This window comes from Carettochelys insculpta, chromosome 9 (genome assembly GCF_033958435.1).
Source record: "Carettochelys insculpta isolate YL-2023 chromosome 9, ASM3395843v1, whole genome shotgun sequence".
NCBI classification, from domain to species: domain Eukaryota; kingdom Metazoa; phylum Chordata; order Testudines; family Carettochelyidae; genus Carettochelys; species Carettochelys insculpta.
In genome coordinates this window covers 36,807,810-36,834,542 of record NC_134145.1, presented here as the reverse complement: position 1 = coordinate 36,834,542, position 26,733 = coordinate 36,807,810, and the positions used below count along the sequence as shown (strand labels likewise).

Below are 26,733 nucleotides of genomic sequence, written 5' to 3'. Positions count from 1 at the left end.
CAAATAAGGCACTGAACATGCAAATCCATGTCTTATTTGCATTTTGACCTGGTGTGTTTGCATGCCCCTTTCGAAAGAGAGAGGCTAGTGTAGACATAGCCAGAATGCATCTTTTTCCTCAGGATGGACAACATACCTCAGTTTCACATGAAGTGCATATGGCTACTGTAACTAGTGGAGCAAGCTGAATGTGGAAATTTGTCTCACATCTGGAAAAGTTAAGAATAACACCTACGACAATAAATGTCTGTGTTTCTGGGGGCATTATTTTCAGTTGTTTACTCCTCTTTGTTAAACAGCATTTTTGAAGCACGTCATATGCTGTCATGTACATTGAGAATGTAAATCCTTCGCAAAACGTTAAGTTAAAAAATAAATGAAAACAGAATTTAAGCCCTGATTCAGAAAGTTGTTCTCTCAGTGAAGGAGTTTAGCTCACTGGCACTTCAGTGTATGGTCATCAGCCACGCTGAATAAGAATGGAATTTAGGATGTAAAGGCTCTCTCCGCTTATTATTGTCATCATGATGTTTCTTGCTCTTGCGAAGTAACTATTAATTTTACAGCTCAGTTTGCTCATGCTCATAGGGAAGTAGTTGCTGTTTCATGTTGTGCTACAATACAATACAATTACATTTCCAAGCATTCCGTTATGTGTTTTATTTGCCCTTTGTGGCTCAGGAAAATATATTTTTAATTTTTTTCACAAAACCTTAGGAGAGCTGTGCAGTCCATTATGGGTATGGGAAGCTGTTAACTGTGAGAGGTGGATAGTTACTGTATAGAACTGTATTAAGAAACTGTACCACAGGGGAAACCAGTTACAAATCAAGTTGTTGTTTATACTTAAAAAGGGGAAATATTGGCATTTGATGTTTTCTTGATTGTTTGTGTTGGTGAAAGGAAGGTTTTGTTTTGTTTTGTTTTGTTTTTTGCAGGCACAGTCTGCATTTCTACAAAGCTGCATGCCAAGGCCAGGCAACAATTTTTTGATTGGATCTGAATAAAATAAACAGCCTTCGGGGAGCTTTGCACTTTCACTGACTCTCCCTGCTTTACCATTTTGCCATTTTGCAGCCTAAAACATGTCAGTGAGTTACAGGGTTTCCTTTGGAACCATTCCAAACTTCTGTCTGCCCAGCAAATAAGATATATTTCCTTGTATTAAACTGTGTTTCTTAACAGTTTCTGCTGTGGCATATAGTCTCTGTATGCTACCTAAATAACAGACCAGTTGATTTGAAGACTCAGGTCTTACCGAATTATTGTTTTTTTGAAACTGAAGGCACAGCATCAGTTTGGGGCTGAACATTTTACCCTAATTTATGAGAGGGATAAATGTCTTTTCCGTGAAAAAAATGTGATGATAAAATAGTACTTTTGCCACAAACGTAGTACAAAGTTAGTGCAGGAGATGCTGTTGGCAATGCTGGTTTCATTCAAAATTCCATTTAACAGGTAGGAGTAATAAAGAGACATCTCCACACTTCACGTTGCTGAATGCAATTTGTTGGTAAGAAACATATATTTTTAATTTTCTTTTACAAATTTAAAGAAAGAGTACACACATAAATTAAGGCAAGCATTATAGTATTTACAGCACACTTTTTTATTATTAGCTATTAAGATCTTACACATTTGCTGAAACTGCATATGCTGACACGATGATGTGAATTAACTCAGACCATGATAATGTTCAGTTGTCTTGCTTTTAATGTTTATTTTTGTGTAATCAATCATGTTTCAGAACTTCAGAAGACAACATGTTTACCTGTGCACAATGAGCCAAAATACTTTCTAACATCTCTCTACTGACTTCAGTAGTATAAATTGCCCCCCAAATAATTTACTCAGTGGATTTGTATTTTCTTTTCTTTCCAATGAAACCATGATGGGGATCAGCAGGACAATATGTAGAAATTCAGCATAGATAGTGCCTCCTCTTTCTTCGGGGATTGTTTGAAAGAGGCTCGAACAGATAGCAGTTACTAAAAATATGTTGAGCCCAGCATAACATCATTCAGGTCACCATGGACAAATACTAGAAAGCAAAAGTTTGTTCTAGGATTGTCTTTTTATTTTGCCTGTTAACTGACCAAGAACATGCTTTTCCCCTCTTACAAATAACTGCGTTCTGAGCTTCTACTTATTAGTTGCCAGCTTTCACTTATGTTCTTACTCTGGGACTCTGTTACAAACCTTAAGTCTGACGTTAGTCTTGAATATTGCATGTAGTACAGCCTTCATTTTTATGCTGTATATAATACCAGCAGATGCACCCAGCACTGCTCAGGTCCTTTTTCTGCACCTCACACCACCCTTTCCTGTCCTTTGATGGGGGAAAGGGGAGGCTGAGTCGGGCTTCAGCACTCAGCACCTCCTGCCTGTCTCGTGGTGGCTGGATCGGGCAGCAGCTCCAGGCCCTCCCTGCCTGTTGTGAGTGGGGGTGTGTGGGTGGGGGGCAGTTTGTACAACAGCTCCTGACCTCCCTAGCCTATCCCCCAGGCAGGGGAAGCCAGGTCAGGCCACAGATTCCAGCCTCCTGCCTGTTCTCATGCAGGCCTGGGCCAGGCCTCAACTGCAGCTGGTGGGGAGGGCAGATCATAACCGGGCTGTGACGTTGGGACTGGCCCCAGGGTGAGTGGCAGGGAGGAGGGGCAGGGTTCCTGGCCCCAGCATAGGGTAGCAATAGTCCCAGGAGGGGGGCTGTGGGCCAAGCCAGTGTTCCTGACCAGGCTGCGTCTACACTATGAGACACATTTGAATTTAATTTAGTTAGGTCGATTTTAGCACATGACTGTCTTCACTGTAAAGACCATTAGCTTGATTTTGGGTGCGGTATTCTCAGTGTTACAAAGTCGCAGTTACTTGACGGGTGCAGCCTCAAGCTTGAATTCAGAAGTTCGATTAAATGCAACTGTGGAAGCACCACATCTTAAAAGCAAACTTATTAGCCTCAAGAAGTGTCCCTTGTGTACCCCATATTGCCCTTCTCAGTGCTCCGCTCTGACCGCTGCTCTCCAGGAAGACCATGAATTTCCACGTGGGAGCAGCAAGACTAGCCATGGGTTCATGTTAGTATGAGAGCCTGAGAAATGTCTTTCTTTCTTTCTTTGCTATTAGCACTGTGAGCACATCTGCTCATTTGTGGCTCTGTTGTGCACTTGTAATTTTTTTCTGTGCTGCCTGGTGCCAGCCTGTGCCCCGCCGTACCAGGTGTCAAGACGACTGTGCTGGGGATCGTGTTTGCATAACACACTGAGAAACTTCTTCTCAGTGGTCTACATTTGTGTGAACCCCCTTCCCTCCCCTCCCCTCCCCCACATGCGCCACACAGTCTGGGTCTTTCCTGAGTTCTGCCACATAACGTGAGTAGCCCTCCAACCCAACCCAATAAAAGGAGGTGCCTGCCATTTGGTACTCACAATGCTGCCAGTCGTGCATTTAGGGCTCCAAGGGCAGGAAAGATATTCTGGGCTTTGCTGCCACCATGGGGAAGTCTCCCCTGGCAGTTAAGACACTGGGAGCTTTGCTGCTGCCATGGGGAAATCTCCCCCAATGGTTAAGATTACTGGGGGCTTTGCTGGTGCCGTGGGGAAGGACCTCCTCAACTGGCCCCCCCAACTACTGACCCCTTCCCTTAACTCTTACTGTTTAAAGAGCCCACCCACCTCCTCCAGCCAACTCTTCACCCTTACTGGGACTTGCTGCTGCCAGGGTAATGTCTCCCCCAGTGGCTCAGGGATTACATGCCTGCAATGATGGGAGGTGGGGTGGGTGGCTAGTTGAGAACACCATTGTTGCACCTATGTGGGCAATGTAATGTGGGGGAGAAACCAAAAATTCTTTCTTCCTAAACTTTTCTATCCTCTTTTTTCTCATTTTCAAGCACAGTCCAGGCCCCTGTATTAATTTCAGGGATCAAATGCGTTCAGTGATGGGAGGTGGGGTGGGTGGCCAGTTGAGAACACCTTTGTTGCACCCATGTGGCTAATGTAATGTGGGGCGAAACTGAACATTCTTTTTTTCCTAGACTTTTCTATCCTCTTTCTTCTCACTTTAAAAACCAGTCTGGGCCCCTGCATTATTTTCAGAGATCACATTTCTGCAAAGATGGGAAGTGGAACACTCAGTGGATGACCAGTTGAGAACACAGTCGTTGCACAGAAGTCTTATAGTGCACTGGAAAGTCAAGACTCTCCCCAACACCAATATAGTGAAGGGGGAAACCAAAAAATCTTTTTTCCTACACCTTCCTATCCTCTTTCTTCTCACTTTAAAACACAGTCCAGGCCCCTGTATTATTTTCAGGGATCATATGCATGCAGTGATGGAAAGTGGGACAAATGGCAAGCCAGTTGAGAATACAGTCACTGCAGCCATGTTGCAATGTAATGTTGTGGGGGAAACCAAAAATTCTTTTTTCCTACACTTTTCTATCCTCTTTCTTCTAACTTTGAGGGGCCCTGCATTATTTCCAGGGATCAACATATTTTCAGGGATCAGGAGGGGAATGAGGAAAATGCAATGTGGGAAAATGACATCAAGACCAGCAAGCATACCCAGAATGCTATGGGTATGAGGAAACTGTGGGATAGCTTCCCACAAAGCATTACTACAACAGTCCATGTTAGCCAATTTGCATGTGGCAGAAATGACTCAACTTTGTGGGGAGCACATGGGAAATGAGGACAGTCAAATTCTAACTTATACATTCCAGAATTAGAAAATCAATATAAATAAATTTGAATTTATCTTATCGTGTAGACACAGCCCCAGTGTCTGGGGGGATGGAGGTGGTTGTAGGGTTGCCAGGGGGCACTTATGTGTCTGGTGACTGGCAGGGTGGACAGCCCTGTTTCCACATGAATGACGAGAAGTCCTGTGACACCTTATAGACTCACAGATTAGTCTGCATTAGTCTGTTAGTTGCAACAGGACTTCTCATTGGTTTTGTGGCTACATACTACCATCGGTACCCCTCTGATACCTGTTTCTGCATGGTCACTGTGTTCCTACTGCGGCTACTCCTCACCGTCAGTCTGCAGAATAACTGTTCCCTGCAGTCGCTGCCTCCAGTGATGAGTCTGATGTGTCGTCCCTCCTGTCAGTGCCCCTCCCTTTCCATTATTCTGGGAAATCCTGGGATTTTGGTCACTTCCCAGCTTCCAGGAACAACCAAACCTGACCTCATTTTAAGTTAAGGTAAGATGAGGTGGCATACCAGCATTTTTTGTCATATCTCTTATGGTTTAAGAGGAGCTCTTGAACAAACAAACAGGTTGAGGCAGCAGGTTGGAGTGTGGGTGAGGGTGTGGCACATTGGTTCCAGGTAGAGTGTACCTTAAGTGGCTCCCAGAAGTGGCCCATATATCTTTGCAGTACTAGGAACAGGGGCGGCCGGGGCTCTGCGAGCTGCCCAAATCCAGCAAGTGTGGACCTGTCCTGACTGACCCTGCCTGCTTTGGGAAGCTGGTGCGTATCAATACAGCCCACAGCTGGCTAGGGATGGTAGGCAGAATGTGTTTGTAGCATTGGTTCTGGCAGATTTATTGCTTCTGCAGCCTACAGTGGGAATTGTATTGGTGATGTACCAGGTTCTTTCTCTCTAAGATAGCTACATTTGTACACATGTGATTAAGTGAGTTACTGTATTTTCAGATTGTGTTGCTGCCCTTTCACAGTAAAGAAGTCTGTAGATGAATATCAAAAATAACATTAATGAGCTTCTGAAGCCAAAATTACAGAAACTTATGAAAATGGTTAAACCGAAAAACCATTAAACTGTTTACTGAAGCTTCACAGATATACTGTGGCTAATGAGCATTTCTGCTATTTAAATAAGCTCAAATTGAACACACATTACATGGCAACGTAATTAGTCATGGCAGTCTAACACACAGAGGCTCACTTTTAAAGCTTTATTTGAGGAGTCTTTTCCATTTGATTTGTTTTGTTAATTAAAATATTTTTCAGTATTCTTTTTTAATAATATTGGTTTTGCAAGTGATATAGTTTGCTGCTGCCTCTCCATTTATGTTTATTTGCACAGTGACTACAGGAACTGTGGAATGTACATTAGATGTTTTCCCGTTCTGTGTTGTTTGTGATATTGTCACTTGATGACAATAAAATAATCCAATTATATGCTGTTTTTCATCCAGAAGGATCCCTTCAAATTTTATTACACATATCTGAACAGAATATATAGAAGAATGAAAAAAGGCCCAGGATTTTAAAGTTAAAGGCCATGACTTTTTTAACTTTAATGGAAGAGGAAAAAAATCAAACAGAAACGAAAACTGAAATGTTCAGTTTGTGTTCAGTGCAGTGTTAAATGGTCCTTGTGCCTGGATTGGGCCATTCAGCCTGACTCCAAGGACTCACCCTACCTTGGAACCCTCCCACCCTTCTTCTCTGAGGGGGAACGAGGGTACTCATGAAGCATATGCTGGTCTCCAAATACTTTGGGTCTTAGGCTATGTCTACACTAGCCCCAAACTTCGAAATGGCCGTGTAAATAGCCATTTCGAAGTTTACTAATGAAGCGCTGAAATACGTATTCAGCGTCTCATTAGCATGCGGGCAGCTGCGACACTTTGAAATTGACGCGGATCGCCGCCACGTGGCTTGTCCTGACAGGGCTCCTTTTTGAAAGGACCCTGCCTACTTCGAAGTCCCCTTATTCCCATCTGCTCACAGGAATAAGGGGACTTCGAAGTAGGCGGGGTCCTTTTGAAAAGGAGCCCCGTCTGGATGAGCCGCGCACCAGCAAGCCATGTCAATTTCGAAGTGTTGCGGCCGCCCGCATGCTAATGAGGTGCTGAATATGTATTTCAGCACTTCATTAGTAAACTTCAAAATGGCCATTTACATGGCCATTTCGAAGTTTGGGGCTAGTATAGACACAGTCTTAGAGACACAAGTTCTGTAAGAGATAAGAGGTTGTGTCATCCCCTACTTGTAACCATGGGATGCCTGAATATTATGCTGCTATGGCTCAGATCCCTGACACTCACAAGCCTTTGCATGTGCACATGGGCTCACTCTGGCTTCCACCAGCCTAGTTACTTCCTGCAGGACAGCAGCAACAGCTCTTCCAAATTTCCCCAAATATAGGATGACTACATTTCCCTATGTGAAATATGGGACGCTTGAAAAAATTGCTTGGAATTAAGCAAATTCAATAGCAATCCATTAGAAATATGCCGTACAAACATTCATTATTACATTAAGTTGACTGGGCACCTATTTAAATGATATTCTGCATTATTGTAACAAAAATACGTAAATAATCAAAAATATATACCTACGATTAAGTGGTTATTGCTTTAAATAAATGTCTGCCTTGTCTTCGTCTTGCTGTCCTCCAGAGTGTGAGCTGGTAGTGTGTGAGAGAGAGAGGTGCAGGAGCCAGAGCTAGGGGTTGAGGGTATGTGGAGGAGGGCTGGGGTATGTGACTTTGCTGCTGGAAATCAGGACTGGGTGCATGGGCAGGAGGGCAGGAGTCAGGGATAGAGGGCAGAAGTCAGGACAGGAGGCTGGGAGTGAAGAGGAGCCCTGAGGCTGGGTTCTCCAACAGTATAAGCCATTTGATATTTTTGCAGCACCATAAAAAAGAGAATGAAACCTACTAGCCCAATTTTACGCCCCCCCTCCATTTAAATTTCACAGGAGTCAGTGGATTTATAACAGATAAATTATGGTGTATGTTTGTTTCCTACCTACTGCCTGTGGGCCGCCCTTTCTCTCTCTCTCTCTCTCTCTCTCTCTCCCCACCCACTGCCCCAGACCCACATCTGCAGTCCTGACATAGCTAGCTCCCTCATTCCCCAGGGAAGAGGTGCTAAGGTAAAGTTCTTTCCATTTTTAATTTACCATGACTAAATTAGTAAAGTAACACACAATATTTTTTTTAAATCATCAGTTTTTAGAGAACTACAAAAATCCAAAAGAATTATGGTGTACATTTTTTCCCTTCTAAACCATTAACACCAATGCAAAGTGGGGCAGCCAAACTCCTTACCCCTACCTATTTCTCCCATTACGTCACCTTTCTCCACCTCCTCTCGAAGGGTGGGGGTGCTGAGACTATGACCTTTGCCAGAAGGCACAAGCAGAAATAATGGAGTAGGGGATTAGCCTCACCAAAGGCAGGGGGTCCACCTGCCACATCTGCCTGAGCAATTTAAAGGGTCTGGGGCTCCCAGGCCCTTCTAAATTGTCTGGGACCCTGGGCACTTGCTCCCCTTAACCCCCATCTGTTAATGGGCCAAGCTGAGCCACCTCCTGCTGCGTCGCAAGCCTTTCATCCCAGGCTCTAACTCAGATCATGCACTCCTAGCCAGCGCATCCTCACCCCACCTCACACCCCAGCCGTCTGGCCCAGCCTGGAGCACCCTCTTCCCATATTCTGAACCCATTATTTTTGTGCTCACCCCAGATGAGCACATTATGGGGCCTCACACAATCTAATACCCTTGGCTGCAGAAGAGTTAATCCGACCCTACCAGCCCTCTGTGATTCACCTTCCTTGTCCTCTTCTTTCTGCCCCTGCTCCCTCCTGAACTCTGTCCCCCACCATTCATGGGACTCTTGCAAGCCCATGATCCCCCATCTAATCCCTCCTGGGTCAAACTGCCATTTACTTAGAGACTTGCCTGTTTGTGTTGCTGGGGGCTGCCATGCTAAGTGCAATCCCCTCCCCCAGCAGCTGTCCCCACCCTTCCCCTGAGTGGCTGCCTCCCATTTCTCATCATAGGGCCCTGCCTTCCCTATCCCAATTCTAGTCAGCGGTGTTTGGGGTGTGGGGGGGTGGATATCTGAGACACAAATTACTCTGTCTTTCTCAGGCAGTGTGAGCAAAAAGTGTACAGCAGCCATGCAGTCTGACTCCCTTGCCCCACCTCCACGCCCCCCCCCATTGTCCTGGGGGGCTGATGGCAACAGTGTGCTTAAACAATCTGTTTAAAGAGTCCACCCACTTCCTCCAGCCAACTCTTTAAACAGACATCCCCTGCTGCTTAAACCACTGTTTCTTAAAAATTCTGATGCCTGCTTTACAGCATACAGTTCGGATGGTCACCCTACCCAAATATGTCCTCATTCATTTCCCATATACTCAATACTGGGACTTTTCCCTCTGATTCTTCAGCCTCCTGAAGCAGAAACCAGCTTATGTTGGTGTCTCTGCACCATTCCCCTGGACACTAGCTTACAGTGGTGCTCACACTCCACACAGCTCACACACCAAAGACAAAATGTGTATTTAATAGAAAAATCACAGATACAAACATGAGAAAGTAAGAGAGAGCAAACAAATGGAAGTTACACAGAAAACATGAAGATGCAACCTCAAGCTTTATGCTTCTGTATTAGATAAAACCCCTTCCCTAATACAAGTTACCTGTTGTCTAGACAGTGTTGAAGTGTATCCACCAGCTGTAGGTGAGATCCAACATTTCACAGGTAGATTCCTACTTGTATGCTAGCCCCTGTATGCATATCTCATAGTGACCATTGAGTTCAGAAGATTACAAACTTTCATAAAAGACCTCATACAATATGTTTTACAGTAGAATAATAGTATATACAATCAGATGGTTTAATGGCTTTTTTTCTGGCATTCAAGCCTTGTGTTCTGCCTTTGCAGTGTCTGGAGTCTGATGGTGATAGTCTCTCTTTTTCCTCCAGACTAATAAGGTCCATCAGCTACCTTCTGGATCTCAGGTTTATCTCTGGGTGCTGGCTGCTTTGAGCCTCTCGCTGCTCTGGACAACACCCACAAATTGCAATGAAGTTACAAACTTTTGGCTTTTAAATCCTGTCCTTACTCATTAGCCTAAAACAGGGTCTCAGGGAGGTTGTGTGGAAAGTGAAAAACCCATCAGATACCTTTCTGATTCTGCAACAAGTGAAGAATTCCTTTCTGATTCCAGAAATCTAGTGATCAGTCAGACCCATAGAATTCTTAGAAGATCGTCCTTTATAGGTAGACTTAGCAGAATTTTATATTTGATTTTGATGAATAATGTCAATGTTTATTTTTAAGCATCTTTCCTGCTTTTATTTATTTAAATTTTCACCATTATGGGGAGGGCCAGACAATAAGAGGAGTAGATGATAATTAGATGTTGAGATTCTAAAAGCTGCAGCTTTTTAACTAGTAAAACACAAATTGTCAACATCACATGTCCATATATTCAAAGATTTATGAAAAAGAAAGAATGCTGATATATCCAGGTGAACCCAGAGACAGGAATTTAGATAAGTGAGATAGAATTATTTAAACTAAGCAGGTAGGCCCTTGTATGCTGAAATGGCCTGGTTCAAAAAATAATTTGTGTACTGAAAGGCCAAAAAGGGTTATCATGAACAATTAATTGAGGACTCCTGCACATTGCAGGCCTCCAAAGTCACCTACTCCCTCCTTCTAATAAGGCCTATAAACTCTGGCTGAATTACTGAAATCCTCAAATTTTGATTGAAGATTTCAAGTTGCAGAGAATCCACTATATAATCTAGTTCAAATTAGCAATTGACCTCTCCCCAGCCCCACAGCAGGTGAAGGTGAACCCATCAAAGATCTTCACCAATCTGATCTGGGGAGCAGGAGAATTCCTTCATAACCCACATTATGGCAATCAAAGAGACCCTGAGCCTCTGGGAGATATTCATCACTCAGATCCCTGGGAAAGAATTTTCTGTAGTGACTCAGAACCCTCCCCCTCTCTGGCTGTTGGAGATAGTTGCTAAGACGAATTTCATCCAGGACATATGCCATTGTAGGCAATCTCATTATATCCTCGCCCCCATGAATGTATCAAGCTCAGTCTTGAAACAAGTTAGAATTTTCCCTCACTACTGCCTTTGGAAAGCTCTTCGAGAACTTCACTCCTCTGTTACAAATATTTGTCCAAAGCCTAAATTTCAAGCCTAGATTTGTTGATGGCCAGTTTATGCTCATTTGTTCTTGGGCTAGCAATTACCATTGCTTTAAGTAATTCTTATCCATTCCTGGTATTTATTCCTGTTTTGTATTTATAGAGAGTAATAATATCTCCCTCCGAGATTTGTTTTGTTAGGCTAAACAAGCCAGCCTCCTAAAGTTTCCCCTTGTAGAGTAGGATCTCCATTCTTTTATCATCTTACTCTGTACCTGTTCCAGTTTTAATTATTTTTTTAAAACATACAAGATGTTGTGGGGTGGAGTAGGTCTGGAGGCCCCCTGACAGTGGCCTGGTGACCCTGCTTCATCCTGCCCCCGAAAATAATGGTGTAGAAGTCTTCCAATTTGCCTAGAGTACCTGCAGGGGAAATGTCAGAGGGGTCACTGGACCAGCCAAGAGGGGCATATTAAAAAAAAACAAAAAAGAAGAATAGAGCAGCAGAGACTTGCTGCCTGGAGCTGGAAGAAGGAGGCTCCTGACCAGTTGGAAGAGGAGCAGGACTACAAGCGGAGTGCCACAAGGCTCGGTTCTGGGGCCGGTGTTATTCAACATCTTTATTAATGACCTGGATGAGGGACTGGGTTACATCCTCAGCAAGTTTGTGGATGACACAAAACTAGGGGGAGAGGTAGATTTGTTGGAGGATAGAGAGAGAATCCAGAGGGACCTGGATAAATTGGAGGACTGGGTCAAAAGAAATCTGATGCGGTTCAATAAGGAGAAGTGTAGAGTCCTGCACCTGAGGCGGAAGAATCCCAAGTGTTGTTACAGGCTGGGGACCGACTGGCTCAGCAGCAGTACGATGGAAAGGGACCTAGAGGTTGTGGTGGATGAAAGGCTGGATATGAGTAAACAGTGTGCCCTTGTAGCCAAGAAAGCTAACGGCACACTAGGGTGCATTAGGAGGAGCATTTCAAGCAGATCTAGAGAAGTAGTTATTCCGCTTTATTTGGCACTGATGAGGCCACATCTGGAATATTGTGTCCAGTTTTGGGCCCCCCAGTATTAAAAGGATGTGGATTTGCTGGAGCAGGTTCAGCGAAGGAGAACAAAAATGATTCAGGGTCTGGAGCACAAGACCTATGAAGATAGTCTGAGGGATTTGGGCTTGTTTAGTTTACAGAAGAGAAGACTTAGAGGTGATTTAATAGCAGCCTTCAACTTCCTGAAGGGAAGCTCTAAAAAGGAGGGTGAGAAACTGTTCTCAGTGGTGTCAGATGGCAGAACAGGGAGTAATGGTCTAAAGTCGAAGAGGGAGAGGTGTAAGTTACATATTAGGAAAAACTACTTCACCAGGCGGGTGGTGAAGCATTGGAATGCGTTGCCTAGAGAGATGGTGGATTCTCCATCCCTTGAGGTTTTTAAGTCCCAGCTGGACAAGGTCCTGGCTGGGATGACTTAGTGGGGGTTGATCCTGCTTGAAGCAGGGGGCTGGACTAGATGACCTACTGAGGTCCCTTCCAGCCCTGTGATTCTGTGACTACTGACACTCAGTGGCTGTGTCTACACTTGCCCCGTACTTTGAAGGGGGCATGGTAATCAGGCTGATTGGAGATTACTAATAAAGTGTTGCGTTGAATATGCAGCACTTCATTAGGCTAATTCTCCCCCGTGGCAACTTTGAAGTGTCAAACTTCAAAGTGCTGGCATGCTGTGTAGCCACAGGCCTTTTGTAGTGCCCACACTACTTAGAAGTGCCTCTACTCCCAAAAAATCATCACCGAATAAATCATTTTGCTAGTCCTTAAAGTGATACATTTCTGTTGTTTTGTTTTGTTGGAGTACAGACTAACATAGCTACCTGTCTATTTCTACTGGAAATACTTTGCCTAATGCATCCTCTGATTTTGTTACCTTTTTTCATGGCCGCATCACAGTAATCTCTCTCTAGAAAGATAGTTCATCTTTCAATATGACCCTTGGTGGTTTCTTCTTTAGTTGTTTCCTTACACACATTGGCTACGTCTACACGTGAAGCCTACATCGAAATAGCTTATTTCGATGTAGCAACATCGAAATAGGCTATTTCGATGAATAACATCTACACGTCCTCCAGGGCTGGCAATGTCGATGTTCAACTTCGACGTTGCGCGGCACCACATCGAAATAGGCGCTGCGAGGGAACGTCTACACGCCAAAGTAGCACACATCGAAATAAGGGTGCCAGGCACAGCTGCAGACAGGGTCACAGGGCAGACTCAACAGCAAGCCGCTCCCTTAAAGGGCCCCTCCCAGACACAGTTGCACTATACAACACAAGATACACAGAGCCTACAACTGGTTGCAGTCCCTGTGCCTGCAGCATGGATCCCCAGCTGCCGCAGCAGCAGCCAGAAGCCCTGGGCTAAGGGCTGCTGCCCACGGTGACCATAGAGCCCCGCAGGGGCTGGAGAGAGAGCATCTCTCAACCCCCCAGCTGATGGCCGCCATGGAGGACCCGGCAATTTCGACGTTGCGGGACGCAGATCGTCTACACGGTCCCTACTTCGACGTTGAACGTCGAAGTAGGGCGCTATTCCAATCCCCTCATGAGGTTAGCGACTTCGACGTCTCACCGCCTAACGTCGAAGTTAACTTCGAAATAGCGCCCGACGCGTGTAGCCGCGACGGGCGCTATTTCGAAGTTAGTGCCGCTACTTCGAAGTAGCGTGCACGTGTAGACACAGCTATTGTGATTCTCTCATTAATTCCCATGTTCTCCAGTTTAACCAGTAATTTCCCATTTGGAACTGTATCAAATGGCTTCACTGAAATTCCGAGTAGTTTGGACTTTCTGCTTTGTGCTGAAAAACTGTTATATTCTCAAAAAAAAGAAATCATGCTGGTCTGGGATGATGTACTTGCAGCAAAACCATGATATATTTTATCCTGATTACCATTTACCAATGTCTTTAATTCCTCATCAGATAAGGTACAGTAATTTTGCTGCCAGGTATTACGTACTTGACTGTTACTGTCATTAGTTTTTGCGCTGTAGCTCCTCTTGTTGTCCATTCCCTTATCCGCTGTTGTTCCTTTGAACTTTCCTGTATTCTCTTCGACTTGACTTTCCTCCCATTAAGTATTGGAATCCAGCCTGGGGATTGCAAGAGCATTGCCCAGCCTATCCACACTCCTCCCAGTTCTAAGTTTTTAAAATTCTTTCAAGCAGTTGTGCTAACCTCCATCCCAGAAGCATGTTACCATCCTTTCTCAGATGGGGTCCATCTCATCAAAACAATCCTTTGTCTGTGAATGCCTCCCAGTGGAAGAACATCCCAAAGCCTCCTTTTTAGCAGCATTTTGCCTCAGCCATCTGTTGATCATTGTAATCTTGTGTTTCATTCACTCTCCCTCCTATAGGAACACACAGAATCCCACTGAAGATCACCAAAGCCACCATTTCTTTATACATGTTCCCGAGCCTCACATAGTCTTGCTCCCTTTGGCTACGTCTACACGTGAAGCCTACATCGAAGTAGCCTATTTCGATGTGGCGACATCGAAATAGGCTATTTAGATGAATAACGTCTACACATCCTCCAGGGTTGGCAACATCAATGTTCAACATCGACGTTGCACAGCACCACATCGAAATAGGCACTGCGAGGGAACGTCTACACGCCACAGTAGCACACATCAAAATAAGGGTGCCAGGAACAGCTGCAGACAGGGTCACAGGGCGGACTCAACAGCCAGCCGCTCCCTTAAAGGGCCCCTCCCAGACACACTTGCACTAAACAGCGCAAGATCCACAGAGCCAACAACGAGTTGCAGACCCTGTGCATGCAGCATGAATCCCCCGCTGCAGCAGCAGCAGCCAGAAGCCCTGGGCTAAAGGCTGCTGCACACGGTGACCATAGAGCCCCACACGGGCTGGAGAGACAGCGTCTCTCAACCCCCCAGCTGATGGCTGCCATGGAGGACCCCACAATTTCGACGTTGCGGGACGCGGATCGTCTACACGGTTCCTACTTCGACGTTGAACATCGAAGTAGGGTGCTATTCCGATCCCCTCATGAGGTTAGCGACTTCGACGTCTCGCCACCTAACGTCGAAGTTAACTTCGAAATAGCGCCCGACGCGTGTAGCCGCGAAGGGTGCTATTTCGAAGTTAGTGCCGCTACTTCGAAGTAGCATGCATGTGTAGACACAGCCATGATGATCTTCTTCAGCCCCAGGTGCACATCCCATATATTATTTCCAGGTACACAACACACTCTTCTGTTCTCCAGAGCACTTCTGATGTCAAGCCTAATAATCATATGCTTTACTGAACTAGTGAATTTGCAGTATTAAGAGAAAGCTAATGTACTGCTACATAAATATTACTGAAGTATTCCAAATAACACCATGATAGGTGAAGGTCTATCATTATGCATTTTCATTATGAATCTTCCTTTTCAGAGTTTAAGAAAATGCTTCTGCCTGAAGGTTAAGTTTGGTGTGGCATTCTGATGGTTTACATACTTTTAAATAAAATTTTCTCAGATATTTTTGTATTCAACATTTTAGGAATATCCGGGCTTTAGAGTTCTGTTTTGTTTTTTGCTAAATTCAGACAACAATGTATTCTTTTTTGCAATCAGTAGTCTTTGAATGAAAAACTAGGGCATTTCTGTTTACAAAGAATACTATGAAAAACAATTCTTCTGCATGCTTAGCTGCTATTTTTCAAACTCAAATAGGCCGTGTCTACACATGCACGCTACTTCGAAGTAGTGGCGCCAACTTCGAAATAGCGCCCGTCACGGCTACACGTGTTGGCCGCTATTTCGAAGTTGAAATCGACGTTAGGCGGCGAGACGTCGAAGTCGCTAACCCCATGAGGGGATGGAAATAGCGCCCTACTTCGAAGTTGAACGTCGAAGTAGGGCACGTGTAGCCGATCCGCGTCCCGCAACATCGAAATAGCGGGGTCCGCCATGGGGGCCATCAGCTTAGGGGTTGAGAGATGCTCTCTCTCCAGCCCTTGCGTGGCTCTATGGTCACCGTGTGCAGCAGCCCTTAGCCCAGGGCTTCTGGCTGCTGCTGCGGCAGCTGGGGATCCATGCTGCATGCACAGGGTCTGCAACCAGTTGTCGGCTCTGTGGATCTTGTGTTGTATAGTGCAACTGTGTCTGGGAGGGGCCCTTTAAGGGAGCGGCTCGCTGTTGAGTCCGCCCTGTGACCGTGTCTGCAGCTGTTCCTGGCACCCTTATTTTGATGTGTGCTACTTTGGCGTGTAGACGTTTCCTCGCAGCGCCTATTTCGATGTGGTGCTGCCCAACGTCGAAGTTGAACGTCAACGTTGCCAGCCCTGGAGGAAGTGTAGATGTTATTCATCGAAATAGCTTATTTTGATGTCGCTACATTGAAATAAGCTATTTTGATGTAGCGTGCACATGTAGACGTAGCCATACTGTGTCAAGTCTCAGCACCAATCTATTTTCCTCTATTTTAATGTTTTGTAAAATAAATGGGTACCATTTTCATTTAGCTTTGGAAGAGTGTTTCAGTGTGGAATACCATATCCAAATTACTGCCTGTGATTTTGGATCTAATCCAGTAACAAAAAGCACTTGGATCTGGATCTTAGATGTGTAAAGTGTACAAAGAAGTATGTGACAGAGTATAGTGTGCTTGTATCTTTCTTTCCCCATATAGTATTTTGCCTCTGAAGCTACTCAGCTTTCACATACAGAGATACTCTCCACCTGTCGTCCCCTCCAGCAGAAATCCCACCTGCTCCCAATTACCTCTCCACATCCCCAAGGAGCGTTTGACTCTGGAAGGGAAGGGCATGGTATGGGGCCTGGAAAGGAAGTTGAGAGGGGATATGCAAGAAGGCCCATAGGCCTGCTGGATGCTTGCCTGCTGTGTGTTTGAATATATATTTGGGCAACACTAAGAGCTCACACCCATATATTAGTCCTGCTGATTGACTCCCATACATCTATTAGCAGTGTTAGAAGATGGCTAACTTTGTGCTTCTATTGCCTGAATCTGTGTACGTTTTAGCAATGCAGGCAATTAAGAGCATACACTATAGGCTTGTCTACACTTGCCCCCAACTTCAAAGGGGCCATGGTAATCAGGGTGATGGGAGATTACCAATAAAGTGCTGCGGTGAATATGCAGCACTTCATTAGGCTAATTCTCCCCCACAGCAACTTCGAAGTGTCACACTTCCAAGTGCCGACATGCATGTAGCCACGGGCACTTCAAAGTAGTGCTGCAGGGGGAGAATTAGCCTAACGAAGTGCTGCATATTCACCACAGCACTTCATTAGTAATCTCCCATCACTGATTACCATGCTGCCTTCGAAGTTGGGGGCAAGTGTAGCCCCAGCCTAGGTAGTCCAACTGGTTCTCTACACTATGGAGAGTCACAGTTTTCAGCCTGTGAAGGTGCACACTTTTTTTATTTTGTCCCACTGTGGTTCTAGGACAAGGGTAAGAATTATTCACGAGAGGAAGGTAACTTGCCAACATTGCAACCAAGCAGAGCAAAATGTGGAATCTAGCATCTTGCTAAATCTCAAAATTCAAGCCTAAAACTATAGGTGGTCTTCATTTTTACACTAAAAAGATAAAATCTGACTGATGTTTTGCCAACCCAAAATACACCCACTAAAGCCAGTCTCAAGGAAAAACACAACGCATATTTGACATTTTTTCTATAAATACTGAAAAATATTCTTGTCATATGCTAGCAGGTTTCTCTTTTACATATATGACAGAACAGCTACATCAGTTTAATTGACCTTGGCAATCTGCATCTGCTAGTGATATATCCCTGAGGAATACTGCAATTTTAAACTGTATTTTATTGCAGAAATTGGGTGTTACAATACAGTTAATGCAATATAATATAACTCATTTTCATATATGGCTTCAAGATTTCCTACGTTTATTTATTTTAAAATATTACACCATTATAAATCTGTATTAAAATGTCTTTGTATTTATAAAGAACCTAATTCAAAAGTTAAAGTAGGAAAATAATACACAGTTTAATTTTTTTGTGTAGTGAGAAAGATAACTTTTAATATATGATCTTAGGTTTTGTTATTTGTATTCATGTCCTATTTGCACTGTTCCATTCAGTATAAAATTTGTGTGTTATTCTGTGAATTTCAGCTCCTGGTTTATGTATAATCTATCTGCTGTGTATGTGTATTTATGCTTATGTTATATTCTTTAACAAGGAAGAGCATTGAAGATATCTTTTCTCCAATAATGCTGTATAAGAAAAGAAGATATAATATTTGCTTTGTGGCTTAACAGTGTATATTTTTTCCTATGTAATTTACACTTGGGGAGTCAGATTCACAACTGCAATACTCCAGATTTCCCCCAGTATAAGTCTACTAAAATTGTGATCACATAAAACCGGAGTAATACAGTGGTGAATCAGGCACTTGGGCTTTCCATTCGTAGTTAACACAGTAACATTCCTAATTTAAATCACAGAATCACAGAATCATAGGGCTGGAAGGGACCTCAGGAGGTCATCTAGTCCAGCCCCCTGCTTCACGCAGGATCAACCCCCACTAAGTCATCCCAGCCAGGACCTTGTCAAGCTGGGATTTAAAAACCTCAAGGGATGGAGAATCCACCACCTCTCTAGCCAACGCATTCCAATGCTTCACTACCCTCCTGGTGAAGTAGTTTTTCCTAATATCTAACCTACACCTCTCCCTTTTCAACTTCAGACAATTACTCCTTGTTCTGCCATCTGACACCACTGAGAACAGTTTCTCACCCTCCTCTGAAGGCTGCTATTAAATCACCCCGAAGTGTTCCCTTCTGTAAACTAAACAAGCCCAAATCCTTCAGCCTGTCTTCATAGGTCTTGTGCTCCACCCCCTTAATCATTTTTGTTGCCCTCCGCTGAACCTGCTCCAGTAAATCCACATCCTTTTTATACTGGGGGGCCCAAAACTGGACACAATATTCCAGATGTGGCCTCACCAGTGCTGAAGAGAGGGGAATAGCTACTTCTTTAGATCTGCTCAAAATGCTCCTCCTAATGCACCCTAGTATGCCATTAGCCTTCTTGGCTACAAGGGCACACTGTTTACTCATATCCAGCCTTTCATCCACCATAACCCCTAGGTCCCTTTCCATCATACTGCTGCTGAGCCAGTCGGTCCCCAGCCTATAACAGTTCTTTGGATTCTTTTGCCCCAGGTGCAGGACTCTACACTTCTCCTTGTTGAACCACATCAGATTTCTTTTGGCCCAGTCCTCCAATTTATCCAGGTGACTCTGGATTCTCTCTCTACCCTCCAACAAATCTGCCTCTCCCCCTAGTTTTGTGTCATCCACAAACTTACTGAGGGTGCAATCCAGTCCCTCATCCAGGTCATTAATAAAGACGTTTAATCACACCAGCCCCAGAACCAAGCCTTGTGGCACTCTGCTTGAAACCAACTGCCATCCAGATATTGAGCCATTGACCACTACCCGTTGGGCCCGACCATCAAGCCAGCTTTCTATCCATCTTATAGTCCAAGGATCCAATTCATATTTCCTTAACTTATCAACAAGAATGTTGTGGGAAACTGTAACAAAACTTTGCTGTAGTCAAGGTATATCACATCCACTGACTTCTCCATGTCCACAGAGCTTGTTACCTCATCATAGAAGCTAATCAGACTGGTCAGGCAGGACTTGCCCCGCTGATTCCATGTCAGCTACTTTTGATCACTTTCCCCTCTTCCAAGTGCTCCAAAACGGATTCCTTGAGGATTCCCTCCATTATTTTCCCAGGGATTGAGGTAAGGCTGAGCGGTCTATAGTTCCCTGGATTGTCCTTTTTTCCTTTTTTAAAAATGGGCACTTTGTTTGCCTTTTCCAGTCATCCGGTATCTCCCCCGACCTCCAAGAGTCTTCGAAGATAATGGCCAAAGGTTCAGCAATGACGTCTGCCAATTCCCTCAGTACCCTGAGGTGCATTAAATCCAGATCCATGAATTTGTGTACATCTATTTTTTGTAGATAGCTCAGAACTTGTTCCTTCCCTACAGATGTCTGCCCTGCACCTTCCCATACTGCATTGTCTGGGACTGTCATGTGGAAGGTGACTTTGTCCATGAAGACTGAGGCAAAATAGCATTGGGTACTTCAGCTTTTCCTACGTCATCTGTCACTAGGTTACCTCCCTCATTCAGTAATGGCCCCACACCTCTCTGATAACCCGTTTATTGTTAACATGCCTGTAGAAACCTTTCTTGTTACTCTTCACATCCCTTGCCAGCTGCAGTTCCAATTGTGCTTTCGCTTTCCTGATCACTGCCCGGCATTCTCCAGATGTATGTTTATACTCCTCCTTAGGCAACTGTCCATGTTTCCATTTCTTGTATGCATCCTTTTTGAGTTTAAGCTGACTAAGGATTTCTCTGTTAAGCCAAGCTAGTTGCCTACCATGTTTGCATTTCTTACCATGCAGCGAGATGGTTTGTTCCTGTGCCTTCAGTAAGATTTCTTTAAAATACTGCCAGTTCTCTTGAACTTTTTTCCCCTTCATCTTCGTTTCCCAAGGGACCCTGCTCATCCGTTCTCTCAGGGAGTCAAAGTCTGCTCTTCTGAAATCAAGGGTCTATATGTTACTGCTCACTTTTCTTCCTTTTGTCTGGATCCTAAAATCTACGATCTCATGGTTGCTGCAGCCCAGGTTTCCTCCCAATTCTATTTCTCCTACAAGCTCTTCCCTGTTTGGCCATGTCTACACTAGCCAAAAACTTGGAAATGGCCATGCAAATGGCCATTTCGAAGTTTACTAATGAAGCGCTGAAATACATATTCAGTGCCTCATTAGCATGTGGGCGGCCGCAGCACTTTGAAATTGATGTGGCTCGCCGCTGCGTGGGTTGTCCAGACGGGGCTCCTTTTCGAGAGGACCCCAGCTACTTCAAATTCCCCTTATTCCCATCTGCTCATAGGAATAAGGGGACTTTGAAGTAGCCGGAGTCCTTTCGAAAAGGAGCTCCATCAGGATGAGCCGCGCGGTGGCAAGCCGCGTCAATTTCGAAGTGCTGCAGCTGCCCGCATGCTAATGAGGTGCTGTATATGTATTTCAGTGCTTCATTAATAAACTTTGAAATGTCCATTTGCATGGCCATTTCGAAGTTTTTGGCTAGTGTAGACGTAGCCTTTGTGAGCAACAGGTCAAGTTGAGCATGGCCCCTGGTCAGTTCCTTCAGCATTTGTACCAAGAAGTTATCCCCAACATTCTCCAAAACCATCCTGGATTGTCTGTGTGCTGCTGTATTGGTCTCCCAACAAACGTCTGGATGATTAAAGTCCCCCATGAGAACTAGGCCTGTGATTTGAAAGCTTCACGAAGCTGCCTGAGGAAAGCCTCATCTATCTTATCTCCCTGATCTGGCAGTCTATAGCAGACATGAACTACAACATCACCTTTGTTACTTCTGCCTCTAAGCTTAACCCAAAGACACTCAATTGGATTTTCTCCTTCCTTATACTGGAGCTCTGAGTAATCATACTGTTCCTTCACATAGAGTGCAACTCCTCCTCCTTTTATCCCGTCTGTCCTTCCTAAACAGTTTATAACCTCCCATGACCGTGCTCCAGTTATGCGAATCATCCCACCAAGTCTCCATTATTCCAACCACCTCATACTTGTGTGACTGTGCCAGGGCCTCTAATTCTTCCTGTTTGTTCCCCAGGCTTCTGGCATTAGTGTACAAGCATCTCAGAGAAGGGGCCAAAGGGCCCACTTTCTCCTCTTTACCCAGGAAATCCACTTGATTGTTCCCTCCTCCTTCCTCAGTACTTGTGTCACCTTCCCTCAATGAACCTAGTTTAAAGCCCTCCTAAATGTTTACTTTTCAGTCCTCTTCAGGTACATAATTCTCCCACTGCCCTGATCCCACTGTTTCCTGGCCTCTTTTCCCAAAGCCAGGGTAGATCAGTGGTTGATATCATGTTCTGGGTATTCTGTGGAATTTTTTTATTTTTGTATAGGGTTTCTACTTTTCCTAAAATAAAAAGGTGAGTGGGTGATGCCTCAGAGAGCAGGAAGGATAGTCCAGTGGTTAGAGTTCGAGACAGACTTTTGGGAGATTGGGGTTCAGTTTGCTCCTCCACCACAGACTTCCAGTGAGACCCTGGCCAAGTCCCTTTGTTCCTCATTTCCCTTTTGCAAAACAGGTATAATTGAGCCTCAGTGGGATTTTGTGAGATAGATTTTGGCAGAATCTATACTAGCCCCCTTCTTCAAAGGGGACATGGAAATGACATGGACTGGGGAATATCAGTGAGACACTGTCAAAACAAAAAGCAGTCAAGTAGCACTTTAAAGACTAGCAAAATACTTTATTAGGTGAGCTTTCGTGGGACAGACCCACTTCTTCAGACCATAGCCAGACCCGACCAGACTCAATATTTAAGACACAGAGAACCAAGAACACTAAGCAAGGAGGACAAATCAGAAAAAGATAATCAAGGTGAGAAAATCAGAGAGTGGAGGGGTGGGGGGGAAGGTCAAGAATTAGATTGAGCCAAGTATGCAGACGAGCCCCATAGTGACTCAGAAAGTTCCCATCACGATTTAAACCATGCTGTGCATATGCAGCACCTCATTCGCATAACTACAGCCACGCGAATTTTGAAGCTGCTAACTTCGAAGTGCTGACAGGAGGTCTAGTTGCAGGTGCTTCAAAATACCCACCCAACTTCGAAATTCCCTTACTCCCAAAATGAATTGGGAGTAAGGGAATTTTGAAGTTGGGCGCGTGTTTTGAAGCGCCCACAGCTAGACTGCCTGTCAGCACTTGGCAATAAGCAGCATCAAAACTGAGCGGACACCGTTATGCTAATGAGGCACTGCATATACACAGGAGAGCCTCACTGATATTCTCCAGTCCATGTGATTTCCATGCCCACTTCAAAGAAGAGGGCTAGTGTAAACACGGCCTTTGAGAAATAAAGACTGAGAGATTTCAGGTGACACATTAATAATGGGTATTTAAGATAGAAAGATTGAAGAGTGCAACAGGCTAAAAATTACTAGAGTAAAGTGGCAAACTCTGCAGATTGAAATCCAGTTTGCTTGGAATGGAAATGAAAATGAACTTCCTACACAATAAAATTTCTGAAAATAATTATTTCAGGTCCCTGCAATATTTTATTTTGATTTTGACTTTCTATGATTTGTATTTTTAAATGCATGTTCAAAAAATAAGAAAAGAAACTTATACTGAAATGAAAAAACAAATACTTTAGTCTGAAAAGGTTGAGAATTAGTTTCTGAACTTTAAAGAGTTGTTCTTTTTATTTAAACAAATCAAAAGCAAAATTTTATCAATCTCATTCCCCACAGAAGATTCAGTTTCAATGAAATAGGTTTGTCACATAGGAAAATGTTTTGTCTCATAACTTGCCACAATAATTACCTAATAATTACCTTTCAGAAGTGTCAGAGGGTCATTTCTGTTGTGAGGGGAAAAATTCTCTTGCTTGTTGTTGTGGATAAACATTGAAGTTCTGAAGAAACGTTACAAGGACAGATGTGGAAAATCATTCCTTTTCAGTTCTGCACTTCAAAAGTGCCACCAACCTAATTCCAACAGGTAAAAGAACTTGAGGTTCACGTAAAGGTGAAAGTGGTCAGCCTCAGCAGCAAGGAAAGGGCACAGGTAGGGACGCTGAGGGATACCTCCTCCCTGCCCCTTTGAATCTTTGGCATCCATTGGACAGTAGTGGGGGGAGTGCTGATTGGTCAGCATTCCCTAACACCCAGAATTTAAACTGGGGTGAAAGCCCCATGGATCATCTTCAAGCTACTCAGTGGCTATGTCTACACTTGCCCCTTCTTCAAAGGGGGCTTGGTAATCAGCCTGATCAGAGATTACTAATGAAGAGCTGTGATGAATACACAGCACTTCATTAGGCTAAATCTCCCTGTGGCAACTTCGAAGTGTGAAACTTCAAAGTGCCAGCATGCCGTGTAGCTTGCCGCTTGACATTTCGAAATCGCTGCGGGAGAATTAGCTTAATGAAGTGCTACACATTCATTCTCTTCAAAGTAGGGGGCAAGTGTAGACATAGCCAGTCTGAACTAGCAATGGGAGTACATCCAGGCTGACACTGTGATCTCCTATTTGAGAGTCAGGATGGATTTTTTTTCTCCTATTGGCCAATTTACAGAGGGCCAGGGTGTTCTTCATCTTCCTGCTATCACCTTTAGGCCGTTTCTGCACATGCCACTTGTTCCAAAAGAGGAATGCTTATAAATGGCACAGAAAATAAATGCTAATGAGGCGTGGATGTAAATTTCTGGTACCTCATTAGCATATGGTCACATGATTTGGAGTCTGGAAGAAGCTCTTCTGGACTCTAAAACAGTCGTGTAGAAGCACGGCCCATGGAGGATCTCCCAGAAGGAAATCCTCCTTCCAGAAGCCCCTTCTTCCTGAAAATCCCTGCTTGTGCCCCTTCCTTGCTGCTGAGGCTGACCTGGTGCAGATTGTTAAAGTCTCTGTGGAATTCTTCTAGAGTCTCCATACCATGAGTCCAAATCATAAAGATGTCATCAATGTATCGTAAGTAGAGGAGTGGTAATAGGGGACGAGAGCTGAGGAATCGTTGTTCCCGGTCAGCCATAAATATATTAGCATATTGTGGGGCCATGCAGGTACCCATAGCAGTTCCACTAATCTGGTGGTATCAGTTGTCCCCAAATTGGCAATAATTGTGTGTGAGAACAAAGTTACAGAGGTCAGACACCAGACTGACTGTGGTGACATCAGGGATGGTATTCCTGATTGCTTGTAATCCGTCTTTGTGTAGAATATTAGTGTAAAGAGTCTCTACACACACTTTCACCATTAGGTCCCTCAAGTTCCCTTACCTGTTGGAGTTAGGTAGGTGGCATATTTGAAGTGCAGAACTGAAAAGGAATCATTATACTAATGAAAATTTTCAGGAAGAAGGGGCTCATTAGCATTTTCTGGGCTGTTCATTAGCATGCCGCTTTTGGAACAAGTGGCGTGTGTAGCAACGGCCTTAAAAATACTGGGTCAAGGAAAAACACACTTAGTACCTAACTGAGATACTTGATAGACTTGTTAGTGTTTTGCAACTTGAAGCCAGTTTTCAGTACAGTTAAAATAATAAAGCGTTTGTTTTCCAGAAATAAAATACTAGGGTGTTTGTGATGGATATTGGTCCCATGATATGTTGGCTCTTGTGTCCCCCATCGTTAGAGCTTTTGGCCCCCTAATGGGACAGGAGTTGAGGAGGATGGTAGGATTCAGAGCAATTTGAGTCCTGGAGGATAAGCTTAGAAGAGTCTGCCCCAAGTTGTGGGTTATAAAGTAAGAACCCTGAAACCCCCGCACTGGAACTAATTAAATGCCTGAGAGAGGAGCTCTGGGTGATGGGGAAATAATGCCCCTCCCTTGTGCTTAATAAAAGGTGAAATCTGCTTCTTTAAATCCATCCATACATCCGTCATCATTTTACTGCTATATCTAGATCAAGGAGACATGAAACAGAGGCATTAAAGGCAAAAGTTTTGACAACTCCCAAAAGGAGATGTTTGTCGGCTTGGGAGGTAGAAAGGTATTTTAGATAGAATGTGGATAAGTAAGTAGACAAATGGGTTGATGGATGGTGCATAAAAGCAGGTGAGTACGCCTCCTTTTCACCAGTGGAGGGAAGGTTAGCATTTTAAAAAGTGCACACTATTAGCCTAACTCTGCACCCATTGATATTAATGGTGGCTTCAGTAGGAGGCGAGGAAGACCAGTGTCACATACTCTTAAGTACATCTCACCCTTGATTTTCAGTATGAAGTCTCTGCAGGATTTTTAGCTCATGCTTAGGAAATAACCAATAGTGTATCAGACTCAATCTGTTCCTTCCAATTAGGTTCTAATTAACACTTCCTCTTTTCTTCCACCTCTTGGTACTTCTAGACAATGGCCTCTTGCACATGCCTAGCTTAGCAGACACATGGGAAATGGTTTCTGTTGTGACACTTGTTACATGTTCATTCCATATGCTAGATTGCATGTGAATCCCCATAGTAAATAGTTCTGGATTAACTCTACTGGAAGTCAAAGGAGAGGTGCAGAGTTACAGACTGTAGCAGTCTGTGTCATATCTAGTGTTTTAAACAAATTGTTTTATTTTTAATTTTTAACATTTTTACCATATGCAGTGGATTGTAGAAAAATTCTCAGAAAATCTGTTACACTATCTCCAGATCATCTACTTAGTATCTTTTTTATCTTTCTCTTACATACAGTAAAAGAAGCCATGAATCCTATCAAGTTTAATAGATGGGGTCTTCCTGAAGTGGATCCAGAGACCATGCAAACCAGTGAACCGTGGGTTTTTGCAGGTGGTGACATTGGAGGTGTAGCTAACACTACAGTGGAATCAGTGAACGATGGAAAACAAGCTTCTTGGTATATGCACAGATACATACAAGTAGGTGTTTAAAAGTAGTTTTCCTTTCCAGCTGCAACTTGATATCTGTTTGCAAATATACATTTTTGGTTCCTTTTTCTGGTTATTGAAATAATTTCCATGGATTTCTAGAATTAAATATTTTGCACAACAGGCGTCTAGATATTCTGGGGATTCGTACCTTACAAATCTTTTAGATCAGTGGTTCTCAAATTTTTTTGATTGGGCCCCCCTTCTTTGTGTTTGTAGTAAGCGTATGCTTGCTCCTTCCTGCCACACATATACATATACTTATAAAAAGAATCAACAGTCAGAACTAATTAAATATTAAAAAAACAGTAAGGCAGTGATTCAAATAGAACCAGTGATCCATTGTAAT

General features: G+C 43.9%; 1 protein-coding gene across 2 annotated transcripts in view; it reads left to right on the top strand.

Annotated features, from left to right (window-relative positions):
* DPYD (dihydropyrimidine dehydrogenase) overlaps positions 1–26,733 on the top strand; it is a 725,075-nt gene that overhangs the window by 392,831 nt on the left and 305,511 nt on the right. For both annotated transcript variants that reach the window (XM_075002998.1, XM_075002997.1), the window contains exon 12: positions 26,191–26,375. In XM_075002998.1, the coding sequence (XP_074859099.1) occupies positions 26,191–26,375 (185 nt within the window). The remainder of the gene's footprint in view (positions 1–26,190; positions 26,376–26,733) is intronic.